The 14,186-nt window shown below is 50.5% G+C and overlaps 5 protein-coding genes across 5 annotated transcripts; 2 read left to right on the forward strand and 3 right to left on the reverse strand.

Annotated features, from left to right (window-relative positions):
• Positions 1-236: 236 nt before the first annotated feature.
• K441DRAFT_658227 (NAD(P)-binding protein) lies at positions 237-2,232 on the reverse strand. Its single transcript, XM_067648306.1, has 6 exons — positions 1,975-2,232; positions 1,848-1,907; positions 1,771-1,791; positions 1,177-1,707; positions 877-1,064; positions 237-798 (listed from the first exon to the last, which is right to left on the reverse strand). Exons 2-6 carry the CDS (start codon positions 1,885-1,887, stop codon positions 424-426), a joined length of 1,155 nt encoding a protein of 384 aa, XP_067505029.1. The 5' UTR covers positions 1,888-1,907; positions 1,975-2,232; the 3' UTR covers positions 237-423.
• A 74-nt stretch (positions 2,233-2,306) lies between these two features.
• K441DRAFT_658228 (mitochondrial carrier) lies at positions 2,307-3,915 on the reverse strand. The gene is made up of 4 exons (XM_067648307.1): positions 3,550-3,915; positions 3,327-3,499; positions 2,716-3,273; positions 2,307-2,661 (listed from the first exon to the last, which is right to left on the reverse strand). Exons 1-4 carry the CDS (start codon positions 3,690-3,692, stop codon positions 2,543-2,545), a joined length of 993 nt encoding a protein of 330 aa, XP_067505030.1. The 5' UTR covers positions 3,693-3,915; the 3' UTR covers positions 2,307-2,542.
• Positions 3,916-6,059: 2,144 nt separating this feature from the next.
• K441DRAFT_658229 (uncharacterized protein) lies at positions 6,060-9,754 on the forward strand. The gene is made up of 2 exons (XM_067648308.1): positions 6,060-7,086; positions 7,512-9,754. The coding sequence occupies exons 1-2, from the start codon at positions 6,385-6,387 to the stop codon at positions 9,438-9,440; spliced, it is 2,631 nt and encodes an 876-aa protein (XP_067505031.1). The 5' UTR covers positions 6,060-6,384; the 3' UTR covers positions 9,441-9,754.
• A 486-nt stretch (positions 9,755-10,240) lies between these two features.
• Positions 10,241-10,899, reverse strand: K441DRAFT_686425 (uncharacterized protein; the record flags this gene model as incomplete). Its single annotated transcript, XM_067651989.1, has 2 exons — positions 10,241-10,637; positions 10,715-10,899. 2 exons carry the CDS (start codon positions 10,897-10,899, stop codon positions 10,241-10,243), a joined length of 582 nt encoding a protein of 193 aa, XP_067505032.1.
• Positions 10,900-11,201: 302 nt separating this feature from the next.
• K441DRAFT_716428 (uncharacterized protein) lies at positions 11,202-13,847 on the forward strand (the record flags this gene model as incomplete). The annotated part of the gene is made up of 4 exons (XM_067653979.1): positions 11,202-11,218; positions 11,282-11,317; positions 11,374-11,614; positions 11,809-13,847. The coding sequence occupies 4 exons, from the start codon at positions 11,202-11,204 to the stop codon at positions 13,387-13,389; spliced, it is 1,875 nt and encodes a 624-aa protein (XP_067505033.1). The 3' UTR covers positions 13,390-13,847.
• Between the last annotated feature and the right edge of the window lie 339 nt (positions 13,848-14,186).

The following is a 14,186-nucleotide window of genomic DNA, read 5'->3' on the forward strand; positions in this document are numbered from 1 at the left end:
ACTCTAGAGCTACCATCGGGGAGTTTTGCTGGAACAAGCTCAAGCTCGGCTGCCGCCCCGCGCTAAGGGTTGGAGAATACGGTTTGTTACATAAAACTACCATAAAGCTTCCAGATAAACTTCCTAAACGGTACTCGTGGTTGGACTGATGCTTTTCATCCAGCACTCTGCCAGCCGTTGCTTTTCCAATACCGATTGGTGATTCTGCACTACACCGTTACGGCGATCAGTCTGTACTCGGCATCAGGGGTCCTTTCCCAGGCCTTCAGAATTGAAGGAGAGTTAGACAGCTGCTTTAACTTAGCACAATATAGTACACAACACCCAAGCTTGCACCATTCAACACATTGATTTTGACTGACTCTAAATCCTCAAAATGTTCCTTCATATAGCACCATTCCCTCCACCACCTCACCCAACCCCCTAAAACCCCTCCAGCGGAAACTCCGTACTCTCAATAGCCTCCGGATACCTCAGCCCATTCTGCCTCCTCACCTCATCCATCGTCTCCATAATAACAATGCTCTCCTCCCAAGACAGCCCCTCACTCTCCAGCTTCCCATCCCGCAAGCAGCGCGCGCACTCGTCCGCCTCCCAGAACATGCCGTGACCGGGGATATCACGCGTGACCCTCTGGAGCTGGAAGTCAGCCAGCGCGCCGCGCGCGTCGGATTTTGCGGGGATCAGCGTGTAGGTTGTGGGGCGGTAGGCCGGGCCCTGCACCTGGATCTCGCCGAGCGTGCCCTGGATCCGGATCGGGGCGCCGGCGGTGCTCTGGGAGTCCGGGTCGTGGGAGACCTGGGCGGGTGTTAGGTTCGGTAAGTCGCTATGGTGTTTTTTGGGGAAGGGGAGTGGAGGAGTGGTTGAGGGACTTACGCGGAGGCTGGTGGTGGCGATGCCGTGCGTGCCTGCGGGTGGGAAGGTCATGATGATGGATGTCATTTCGTCGCAGCCTGTTTTGGAGTACTTTGTCATTGAGGAGGCGACGGTGGGTGCTTTGCGCTGGTTGGGGGGTTGGAGGTGGTAGAGGAATTGGAAGACCCAGGTGATGCTGTAGATGCCGACTGTTTACGTAAAGAATCGTATTAGCATCAGGCCAAGAAAAAGTCCGACATAAGTACCCTGAGTATAGTTGGTAGTTTCAGTGGGGGTGGAAGGGGACAAGGAGCTCCTTACGATCCAGCAAAGCACCGCCCGCCAGATCCAACTTAACCATGCGACTCTCCGTCCCAAACTCCTTCTCGACGTCACTCCAAAAACTCAAATCCGCAAAGACTCTCTTCACCTCTCCAATCTTCCCCTCCTGCACCATTGCCCGCACCTCTTTCGCCAGCGGGAAATACCGTGTCCAAACTGCCTCCATCAAGAACAGATTCTTCTTCTTTGCCAGCTCAACCAGGATCTTCGCCTGCGCCGCGTTTGTTGTAAACGCCTTCTCGCACAGCACATGCTTTCCCGCCTCAAGGCATAGCCGTGCGTTCTGGTAGTGGTGCGAGTGTGGCGTTGCGACGTAGACGATGTCAACGTTGGGGTCTGCGACTAGCTCTTTGTACGAGCCGTACGCTTTCGCGGAGGACGAGCAGCCGCAGTTTTTAAGGAACTGCTCCGCGCGTGAGGTGGAGGTTGAGGAGGCGGCAGCGACAACTTCATGCGCGACGTCGCTAGCGTCGCGAGTCGAGGGGTCGATAAGGAGGTCTTTGGTGAAGGCTGGTGAGGACACGGATTAGGGATTCGCTGTGGTAATACGTAGGTACGGCGATTGGGGCTTACTTTGTGCTATTCCTCCCGTTGCTGCTGAGCATTAGCTAGAGTTTCAAATGAGGAGGTTAAGAGGGGGGTCGTGGTACCTAGAATTCCCCAGCGGATGGTGTAGAGTTTTGACGCCATTGCTTCCAAAATTTGCTTTTCTATCATGCAATTGAGGTTTGGTAAGGAGACGTAGTTTCTTTAAAAGATGCCGGGAGTATATCTTGCCTTCGTACCGGGTTGATGACACAAAAGCGTTTAACAATGTATAGGAAATCTACAGGTCAGTTCTGAGCACCCCTTTGGATAAATTGAATGGATTCATCACGCATCATCACCCCGCCGTCGACCAACACGGCAATTATGCAGAGAATATCTCCTCGAACCCTTGGGATCATGTTCAAATGCGGTAAGTACACAGTAGGATGTGGGTCGAGGAGGAGAAATATTGCCGATGCTGTAAGCTTTGGCGTTTTCTTGCGGCTCGGGAATAAATTCCTGTTCCGTCCACGCTGTAACATGCAAGAGGCCTGGCAAAAGGTTACATGTGCAGCAGAATGGGACAGAGGGAATTGATTTGGTTCAATATTTGAAATACGTATATACAAAGCCAATTGGCAACCGTTTCGTTTATGTAGTCCTAATATGCAACCTCTTCTATCCAGATGCGGCTACATTTTCCTGCTTACCCAACAATCATACACCATCAATGAGTCATTTTGGATTTCCCAATGCTAGACTACATTTAAAATAAGCTGACAGAATTTACTCCACCGCTTTGCGTGGAACAGGCCTATCACGCCTTTTTCACTGCAATATTTCTCCTGGCATTGACCGTCATGGCATACAGAGCGTCCTTGAAAGCGAACAAAAACGCAGCAGTGATGACGCTTTGGGTAACCTTTGGACCGATGCCTATCACACATTAGAATCTGAAGACGATAAGGTATTCGTACGGAACTTGCTTACCTCTGTAGAGACCAGCCCAGCCGTCTTCCTTAATAATCCTGCAGAAACTTGTGAGCATGTCTTCCTTCGGCCGGTCCTTACCCGCAACGTGCATTCTGCTTTTAACTGTAATATATGGATATGTGATGCTAGTCGCCATGAGCTTGCCAAGAGCGCCGAGGTAAAATGCATCGGTGGGGGTGACCCGTCTCTTCTTCTCCAACATATTCTTCAATTGTTCAAAGACGGTGTATTGTAAAATCGGGTTTATGACCAAGACTAAAGCAGGCATGACACCCGCAAACAACCGCATCGGGCCCTCATCGCGAATTATGGAAAGGAGTGTTCCGATGGTAGATGGTGCCTTCGTAGGCTTTGCGCCAGGGAGGACTTGCTCATCTGATTCGGATTTGCGTGTCGTCATGCGAGTGTTGACTACCCAAATAGGATTGGTGAGCATGACAGTAGCACTACCAGCGATGGCTCCGGCGATCATAGATTCGATGGTGGTTAGCTTCTTGGAAGCTCTTCCGGCTTTCAGGGCCGCTTTCACAAAGAAAGCCCTGGTCCATTCGTACCCTATGAACTCCAGTCAACCTTGCTCACGCTCCATTATGTGTTCCATTACTAACAGTAGTAGTATACAAAGTTTGTGACACTGATTCCGAAGAGAGCCGATTCGAGTCCTGCATATAGTCCGACGAAGCCTTCTCTTTGAACGATGCGGCGTGCGGCATCAAGGGTGGAGGATTGGGCGCGCTTGGATTCGACTTGTGCGCGTGTTGAAAGAGTGATGAGAGGGTAGCTACGAAGACATTCAGCAAGATAGGAGAGTACCTAGTCGAGATGTCCTACGTTAGAGCCATGGACAGCAGGCCTCCTCCAGCTCCAGCAAGGGCGTGGGCAACATTGTCGCTTTGTTGCGCAGCCGTGCTATTCGGAGCACTCTGAGTGGACTCCTCAAGCTTTTCAGCGGCTGTCTTGGCTATCTGGGACATGTTGGAGGGGCCTGTAAGTCGAAATGTAGGTGGTTTCACGTGCAGAAGCCCAAAGGAGGGGTGGTATGTAAAGTAGTGGGATGAATTGCTAGTAAAGGTGGCACAATGAAACTTAGAAAGGAAAGAAGCGCGCTGTAGAAACGCATATGGAGAAAGTAATATTGATTAGTTTAGGAGAAAGAGAGCTAGGTGGTGGTTGCAATATGTGGAATGCTCATCGGCTTGTGAACGTCACTTATCGCCAGCACCCGGAAACAATTGCAGACCGAGGTAAGTAAACAGGTCACGTGGTGGGGCAGTAAATCACGGGAATGTTGATCGTAAGGGGAAATAGAGACACCGCGCCTGTGAACGTGAGTCGCGCGGGTCTTGGAAGATGGTAAAGTGCTCTCTATAGTCTTTCTCTTTGCCCTGACTGTTGAGTCTTCTTGATTTCTTCGTTCCATCCTGGGTCTTGGATATCCTCGATTTCCGTGGCGAGGTTCGTTCTTTCGATTCCTAATCCATCTCAGATATTGGGTACGCAATCGTACGGTTCAAAAAAGCGTGTTGGCCAATTGGCCCTACGTCATAGCACGAATGCAATTGATGTTGGGTTTGTAATTCAGCTGCCTTGATACTGCTGAATTGCACGATTTCAGCTGAAGCTTTATTCAGTATTGCATTGGCTTCTGTACTAGTGCCTAGGTGCCTGAGGCGACGCTACTTTAGAATATGATCACGAAATGCTTAAATAGGACAGCTTTACAGCAACCAGAAAATTAATTTAATGACTTCTGCTCAAGATCTCAATCGACTGAAAAAGCGCTTTAAAGGGTGCGATATATTTTGACTTAATGAACAAGAGTCGAGGTAGATAGCTTCATCCTTGGGATCTAGAAGGTGAAGAGGATTTCCGTTCCAGAAAAGTTACTGTCGTTTGCAAAAGATCGTGAACTCGCTTACGGCCGAACTCCCACCCCATTAAAACGATACACTCCTTATAACTCTACCAATACAGCTTTATATTTAATAAATAGGACCTTATTTTATAGCCCTTTACTAGAGCTATAAAACTGGCCCATATTTATATGAATTAGAGCTATATTAGTAGGACTGTAGGGGGTATTATAGGGTACTGGTTTTTGGGGCCAGGTAGCTAAAATTAGTCAGCGCAGAGCCTCAATTTAAGTTTCCACAGCTCTAGTAAGACACCCCCTGCGGCTCCACCAATATAGCTTTACATTTTAAAAATAAAGTCTTATTTTATAGCTCTAGAATAAAACTATAAAATCAGCTACTATTTATATGAATTGGGGCTATGTTGGTAAAGTTATATTGAGTCGGTTGAACAAGGTCTACATCATTGGAAGAACGATTGGAAGGCATTGTTGAGAGTAATTAGCTATACGCTTTTTTGTCATTCTGGTGTTCAAGCACGGACTAAATTCTGGTAGGACGCTGGCGGGTTAAGGGATATGCTTCGATCATCTGGCTAACAACGACAAATCAACCGTGCTAACTCACTGGACAGGATTCCTGTAGAAAGGATATGGTCCAGAACTTGGCGAACTGGGCCCCGTTCTTGTCTGGCTGCGTAGCCTGAGCAGAAGCCGAGTCGAAATTGAGCCGGGTAAGAAAATCTTAAGTAATTCGGGAAAACTGCTAACCTGATTTGATGCCAAGCCTTTCGCGATGGTACCTATGCACCAATACCTAAGTGAGCGCCGAGACGCTAAGCAAGATTCGCGGCGAGACGAATACTAGCTCTCGCTAGCTAGATGGGGGTTTTCAGATAGGTAAATAACCGCGGCAGAAGGCTTCATGAAACAGAGGCTGGACTTGTTGTTCTGGACTGGACTGTTGAGCTTGGGCTGGGAGATGTTTCAGTATGAATGTAACATATTGACCACCGACCGTTTATGGTATATTAATAAAGGTACCTGGCCCCTATTCACTCTCCTGCCTACTAATGACGACATTCAGCTGGCGCATCTGTCGGCCATCCCTCCTTATTCTCGTATTTAAATTGCCATAGACGGCCTGAGCGACCAAGCACCCCGACTGGGTTGGACCGGTCGGCTAGCTGCACGTGTCCACTTTGGAGGATCCTATGTATGAGAGACAGACACCGACGAGATTAACAGTTAGCAGAAGTGATTGTACGCATGTAGCCGCTTAGGAGCAAGTAATGCATGCTCAGGCAGGCGCTCGAAAGGATTGAAGAGATTGAGAGGTTGGAGAAGCGCCCAATTTTAGCACCAGCCCTGGAGGTCGTCAAACAGGAGGCGTTCTGCATCTACAGGGCCTGGCTGGGCGTCAGGCGTCGCGAAGCAAAATGCCCCCGAAATAGCGGGCGATCGCCCATAAAATAGCGAGCGATCGCCCATAAACTTTCACAAAGGTCCGCAAATTATAGCCTCATTCAACCTACACCTTGCCCACTATCTCCAAAACAGGGCTTCACCTCCAAGCTCTGTCGCTCCCCGTCGCGCGCGACGCCGACGAGGGATTGCGCTCGCTCGAGCTGCTCGCCGCCGGTTTGTGCGCGAATCATCCTGTCTTTGGCTTTGTATCTCCAGCAAAATCCATGACAAGTCTCACCTCAGCCTATTTTGCTGCTCTCAATGTCCACATATACGGATAGGATCGCTCGACGCGGACCGTCCATGGCGTGCTGACTGTAGAAGCCCCGAAATACTCCGCCATAATCATGCAGGTGGACTTCAACAGCGCTGATGCAGAGTCGGAGCATAACCTCCACCTTTCACCGCATCCTCATTACAGCCACCAAGGGAACAACGGTAATCCGGCCTTTACTCCGTTTCGACACCCCGCCGTACCAGCTATTGACCCGGGCCTCGACCAGACTACGACTAATGGACGCAATAGCCACAGCCATCTCTCAGTCCACGGCTCTGCGTCACCACATCTTCATTCTGAGAATGCCTCCCTCAACTCTCAACACATGTCACAGAGCTTCTACGGAGACATGTCGCGCAGCTCTATAACGCCTTCCACGCCTTCCAATTCTGCCTCGCCTCGATATTCTACCGTATCTCCTAGCCAGTCGAAGCAACTAGCACCTGGTTATGTACCAAACGATCGCGCTCCACCTTCACGAGACGTATCCAACGAAACGATTGACGATGCTTATGCCGCCTTTATATTATACTGTAATCCTAGTTTTCCCACTTCAACAGATACCTTGGAATTGACAAAGGCATTCCGAGTGCCTCCCAAGAGCGATGGGAAGAGCTTTAGCACATGGTTTCTTTTCGAGCTCATTCGCAAGTTTGACCTCAAGGAAATAAAGACATGGACGCAATTAGCGTTGGACCTTGGTGTAGAACCTCCAGACATGGACAAGGGGCAGAGTACGCAGAAAGTTCAGCAATATTCGGTTCGATTAAAGGTGAGGGATAGCTAGTTCATATATTGTTGCGAATGTTCCCAAGGTCTTTCAAGAAAACAGTTGGATTTCATGATAAACCCTGAGAATCTCCGTCTGAACATTGTGTTCCGGTGAACAGTCCTGCTACAGGCCATCTGAAGCTGGCATGTTGCGTCGATATTGTAGCGCTCTTCACCTGACCTACATTGGGATGGTAATGCGGAATAAGTTTATCAGTTTCCAACCCTTCTCGAAAGAAGCCTTGTCTCGGCCATGACTCTTAATGTTTCGTTTGGAAGCTCTTCCTTATATTGAGGGTTGAAGTAGCCCTTAATTTGCTAACTACACGTCTCATGCGATTGAAGTCTATCTACTATCTATCTCCTTTGCTCACTATCAATTATAAATCTCCAATCGCATTTTGGATCATGGCTGATTCAATCTAGCGATGGATGCGCGCAATGCACATCGACGCATTTTTCGAATATTTGCTCGGTAAACAGCACGCATACTACATGCAAATGCCACCGCCGCATAGTCCATTTCCAGAGAGCGGTCGTGATGGTGTCTCTCTGGAGGAGGACTTAGCAATTCGAGCATTAGATCCTAAATTCAGACCAAAGCGCGGACGCCGGAAAACTGAGGATCCAGACGATGAATTAGAACCATCCGAGCAAAATACTCCCCCACGCAAAAGGCCTCAACTGGACACATCTATTCCGTTTGGAAATTTGATTGGTCAACCTCAGTCAGCGTACCCAAACAGTGCACACCCAGACGATATGGACAGGTTTCTTAGCGCACAAGATCCATGGGCAGCTGCTTCGGCAATCACACCTGCGTCAGCCATGACAACAGTTTCAGCTCCGAGCAATTTCGGTCACCACAAAGGCTTAACTCCTTACTCCGCAACACCTCTGTCTGCTGCTGGACAACAGCTTCGGTGGCGGCTAAACACCCAAGATAATCCATCAACTCCACATTCAATGTCTGCCGTTACACCACAATCAGCCCGTCCTCCTGACTTTCCGTTTGATGAGCCCCAATCTGCCGTGACTCCATCCACCTCAAAATCTCGATCACGGCGGCGGCATGGTCCCGCCGTATCGTCAGCCTGGCCAAGCAACAACAGCTCCTCTAGTGGGAAGCTGCGGGGAAGGCCTCCAAGTAACCGCTCCGTGCGTGATGGTCCATTCGTGACATTTCCAGCCAACCCTAAAACTAAAGAAGGCCCGACCATCGAGATGAATAGGAGCACGCCCGGTCTAACACCGATTATGGAACGCGCGCATTCCGACCCTCCCATGTCAGAACAACATTTCCGTTTTCCTCCCTCCACACCTGCCTCTGCTGTTTCGACCATGAGTCTACAGGAGCATTCGCATTCTACCCAACAGGGCCGACCTTCAAAATTGCAGTTGCAGGTCCCACAGCATGTTGGTGGGCCTGTAAGGCTAGTAACGCCGACACTGCTCGTGAATGGTGAACAGGACTTAAATCCTAGCTCGAATCTTGCGCCTTCGGCACAAGGCTCAGCGTCGAGGAGACGTTCATCCACATTCTTCAGCGAAGATAACGATGACGAGCATGGGCATGAAGGGCGATCCATGTTTCCCCCGACATCAACCCAAAAGCCGCAGTCGAATCGACCACGGCAAGATTCGCATCAACAGCAGCCAGGTTCACGACCCCAGAGCCAAAGCCAGAGCGAAACCTCCTCACCGATCCTAGAGCTTTCCCACGAAACCCTCAACCGTGCCCTCGCCGCCGAACTTCTGCGCGCTGAGATCCGTGGTCGCAGGAGGCGCTTGCGTGGTTCCGAGGCCAAGAATCTCGCTGCAGCGATCCTGCAGAATCTCCGCGGTTCCCAGCCGTCATCTGCGTCGTCAGGTAAAAGCATGGCCGATTCATCTTTTCGTCTTGCCATCGCCAGCTGCCTAGGGTTGTGTGGACAGGTAGGCATGGGCAGTGGTGGGCCAACTGGAAGCGCCAAGAAGGTTGTGGTGCAACGATTCAGGATTGGAGGTGACGGATATGATTCTCCCGTCGATGAAGATGAGGACGAAATGCCAGAGAGCGGCGAGAGGATCAGAGAGAGTTTTGACGTTGTGTGGAACGTGACATTTGGGGGCTTGACAGGGGAGTGGACGATCAGAGGAGTCAGCCTCGATAACGGAGAAAACAAAGGTGGTAGCCCTGAGGGAGCTGGGGATGAGGCAGGAACAAGAGGGAGTGGAAGTGGCCAGAGCGTGCAAGATTTGCAGACCACGGTTGTATGTTGGAAGACGAAGTTTTTAGAAGCGCAGAGGAGACTGTGCGAAACTCAGGAGGAGATTAGAGGATTGAAGGACAAGGTCTTGGAAGCCGTCTTGTGAGTTTTGGGAGGATTTGAACATCAGAGATAATTTTTTTCCTTTATGTTTTTTCATTGCTTGTGTAAGTATTGGGACTTTCACTTGGGATTTGGATTTTGGTTGCATAGCCACGGAGACATTTCAGGGACAGTCACTTCCACGGATAATTTGGCATGGCATCTGGCGCGCTCCGGAAAGGGATATATTGGATATACTGTCTGCATTTTGGCGGAACTTGCATATGAAGGGGAAATACCCAAGGGATCTGTACACATCTGGAGTCTCAAAAACTAGTATCAAAATTCATTGCGCAGCGCTGCGCGCTTTCCCTTGTACTTCCTCCAGATCCTTCAACCAAGCGTGGATCCCTTCTGCATCGAGAAACGAGGTGAGCTTGAATTTAAATTAAACCCCACAATCCGGCATCAACAAAGCACAGACAGCACCAGCACGTTCCGCACGGCTGTAAGAGATGTTCCAGAGACCGATTCCAGGGTTTTAGTTTGAAAGTGAGGCTTTCGGTGAGGTCGGAAGCAGAAGTCCGACATCGCACTCCGGAAGCACAAGATAGAGAAGCGGCTGTGCTGCATAAGGATCAGATGGGCACTGCGTGACGATAATTGCGTTCTTTCGACTGCGCGCGGCCTTCGCATTCGCATTTCAGGGCCACAGCCGCGTAATGGCGGACGCAATGTAAGTAGATTGAACGTAGTCACGCTCTGCGGATCGCGGACAGGGATCCGGCTGCGGGAGGTTGTCCTGAGCGTTTTTAACTTGATTTGGAATTGTCTTGATTCGGGCATTTAACGGACTTTGAGTTTTCAGGCATCCTTGGCGCTGTCCGGAGCTTGGATGTTGCCCGGGGTGCTGGTTTCCGACGTCGCTTTCTCCCATGGCTTCCGTCTCTTTGTTTTCACGGATTGCGTGCCTTGGCCCTCGAGGGTCGTGTTGGGGATCTCTTTAATGCCAGGGATGGGCTGCCCGGTAGTAATAAGCTCGACTATGTGCGCAAAGGAGGTCGGATAGGGTGCTGTGGGCTCGGAAGAAGCTGGGGCGCCTTCCGCTGGCGATGATGTTGAGAAGATGGAGGGTTCTGGGGGGCTGGAAGCTGCAGTCGCTGAGGGAGGAATACCGTTCGTGGATGCGGGTGGCTGCCTCAGCCCATGCTGTGCATTGTAGGCCTTATAGGCGTCGAAGTCAATGGGTGTGTTGAACTTCCTATTAGAGTATACAAGTTAGAGTGGGGTTTACCTGTGGTGAGATTGAAAGAGGTGGCTGCTGGAGAGTGAGCTTACCTTGAGTAGTAGAAGCATCGCGCACGCAGAGTTAGTTCTGCAGCTTGTTCTAGGGTACTGTTAGTGCCCAGAATGGCTCTTAGGCCTGCTTGGAACTCTTGATCGTCGTCCCACGGGTACCTGTCCACGGCGGCATTGATAGCATTAGGACCTATAGAGGCAGAAGAAGGCTCCGAGGTGTTCATTTTGAACTTGTAGTTTCAAATTGAACAAACGCTATCGTTAATTGGTCGCTGATATTAACATTCGATAAAGAGCCTCGGGATGGACGTTGGTGATGTGGTGGTGGCTGGGAAGTACACCCGTAGTTTAGCCGGAGAGGCTCAGCTTTCTCTTTTGGCGAGGGCTTGCAACAACCTCCCACAAACACCGCCGCGCAACCTTCAACTATCCCCAACTCCGTCGACTCTACATCTCTTTTCTTTTCCTTTCTCTCTCCTCCTCTCCTCCCTTCTCCCGTACTTCATCACGTCCTTGCCTTTCCATCATGTCCGAATTTATTGGGTCAGTCGGCACAAGGTCAGCCCTTACTGCAAAGGAGCTTCAGCTAATGGAAATGAACTACAGATCACGAATATCTCTCATCTCGAAGAGTGACATTAGGTCAGTCCTCACCTGAAACCTTCTACCCTTGATTTCGGTACTCATCACCAACTTAGATATGTCGGCACTCTTCATGAAATCAACTCAGAGAACTCGACCGTCGCACTCGAGAACGTGACCTCGTTCGGTACAGAAGGTCGGCGCAATGGAGATGACGAAATTCCAGCGTCAGACAACATCTACGAGTACATTGTATTTCGAGGTAGCGACGTGAAGGATCTGCGAATCGAGGACCCGCCTAAAGAGACGAAGCCTGCACCGCCTCCTCCTATGCCCAACGACCCGGCTATCCTTGGGGTAAGACATACCCTATCACTTCTTTCAATCCCCGCTAGATGATGAAGCATTCCGGATGTAAATTATCGATATACCACCGAGAGCGCAAAACTGTGTGGATATTTCCGTTGCCTTCCTTCTGATTTATTTGGACATATTTCACTTTGATAGACACTCCTTTAGGTTCCACGTAGCTGACACGAGTGTAAACACAGGCCGCTCGACCTCAACCATCACAAGGGCCATCACAAGGGCCATCACAAGGGCCACCACAAAATCAGCCACAACGTCCTCAACAACCTCCTAATTTCTCGCAAGCCGGACAGTATCCTCCTCCGTATGCACCGTATCCTCCATTTCAAGGTCAAAGGTTTGGTCCTCAGGGTGGGTTTCCTGGTGGTCCAGGTGGCCCGGGTGGCCCTGGTGGCTTCCCTGGATATCCAGGCATGGCTGGTCCTTATGGAGGTGCACCACCTAATTGGTATCCGCCGCCAGGTCAGGGCTTTCCTCAACCACCTGGGCCGTTCTCTCCGCAGCCTCCCATGCCAATCGGTCCACCCGGCCAACAGAGCCAGCCACAGCAGCCTCCTCAAGGTCCCAAAGGTACACAAACTGCTCCCATTGGACCTTCCGTCAGTAAAGAGGAGAAACCGAATGTTCAGTCAAAGGCGGCTGAGACAGACTCGACGAAACCTACAGAGACGAAAGTTACGGCCAAACCTACGAGCCAGTCTACCACGCCAGCTCCTGCAACCGCACCTAAACAAGCCCCACCACCTCCGGAAGAATCGAAGCCAGATGTTGCTGCCGCACACGCTGCTCCAACACAAACATTGGCGCCGCCAACTCAACCATCTAGTGCTCCTAAGAGCGCACCCACAGGACCCAAGAGCAGCCGAATTGTTCCCGCAGTACCTCTCCCCAGCCCAAGTGCCAAGACCGCTGTTCCCCCAACCACAGCCACTCAGCCAGTTGCAGCACCCACCCAACCCGGCCAAGCTGCCGCAAATGCAGCGCTACAATACCAGAATGCAACACAAGCTGCAACCGCTGCTGTTGCTGCCGCAATGGCCAAATTAGGTCCAGGCCCTGGACCAAAGGCACAGGCTCCACAGCAAAACAAGCAAGAGAACGACGTCATGNACAACCTTGCCAAGAAGGTCAATGACATGCGCACAAACGATCACATTCGCCACTCCAAGCAGCCTGGCACTGGTGGTTATGCTGCTGGTCATCGGGGCGCTGGGCGTGGAGGAAGAGGTGGAAGGGGTGCACACCCACACAGCGCACATCCAATGCCGAAAATGGAAGTCCCTGCTACCGATTTCGACTTCGAATCTGCAAACGCGAAATTCAACAAGCGGGATCTAGCCAAGGAAGCCATCGCATCGGGCTCGCCGCTCGGTGGTGACATCGCCGCGTCACCTGCTTCCAAAACTGCCACTAATGGCCATGCTGCAAATGGCACGGAAGATGTACTCAAACCTGCACTATCGGAGAAGGGTGACGTCGTTATTCCGGCTGCTGCCTCGTACAACAAGAGCACCAGCTTCTTTGATAATATCTCTTCGGAGCTAAAGGATCGCGAAGAATCACGTAGGCTCGGCGGGCAAGAGTTTAGGAGCGAGGAACGCAAGAAGAATCTGGAGACTTTCGGACAAGGCAGTGTTGATGGGTACAGAGGCGGATTTAGGGGACGCGGTCGTGGAAGAGGATTTGGCCGCGGAAGAGGTGGCTTTAGGGGCAGAGGTGGTGCGCCTAGGGGAAGAGGTGCGGCGCAAAGCGTTGCAGAATAATAGCTATGAGTGGGTGGGCGAATTATGAAATTGAAGGATTTGGGAGATAGGGGTATGAAGGATGCACGAACAGCAGGATGGAAGGCTGGCCTCTTTTTGATCAAGATTACGAACCGATGCCAGCATCGTCGTAATGGAGTGAAACGGGAGTCCAATCACAAGAATACACGAAAACAACTTTGTATATGCAGGCATCTTCTCTTTGTATTTGTATACTCTGGTCTTTCTTCTGGAATATTCTTTTCTTTCACAGCCAGTTCTGCCAGGGTGTTATAGCGATATGGTTAGGGAATGGGGCTTGCTGCGTGTTTGGCACCATCTGGACTTTTTGTGCTACGGTTGGGGGGTGGGCAGAAGCGTAGGCCTTTGTGCCTTGTCCTTTCTGTATTGTATGCTCGTGGCTCTCTCTTTTATCTCTTCCACATTTTGCCGAAGCGTCTTAACGGCTAAAATAATACCGATGGGGGTTGAGCTAGCTGGTCTTGTTCATCGAATTTTTCCTTGCGCGATTCCATGATTTTGCGGCTTATTGTCTGTGCTTGGTTGGTAATCCATTCTCTCGTGTCTTCACACCGTGCACACGGATGTTGTGAGGTATTTCGTTGTGTGGAATGCTTGAAGCTTATTTGTACTGACTAGTATGAAGATGGGATTAGTTTGTGAGGTTGCTTGTTGGAGAATTTCCAAAAGTAGAGTTATAAGGAACTCATCGGCTAGCACATCTAACAATTTGTTGCAACATGACACAGCACGCCGACTCCATCACCGAGATCCCATGCAGTTCCATCGTATATTTA

This window comes from Cenococcum geophilum, assembly GCF_001692895.1.
Source record: "Cenococcum geophilum 1.58 unplaced genomic scaffold K441scaffold_16, whole genome shotgun sequence".
NCBI classification, from domain to species: domain Eukaryota; kingdom Fungi; phylum Ascomycota; class Dothideomycetes; order Gloniales; family Gloniaceae; genus Cenococcum; species Cenococcum geophilum.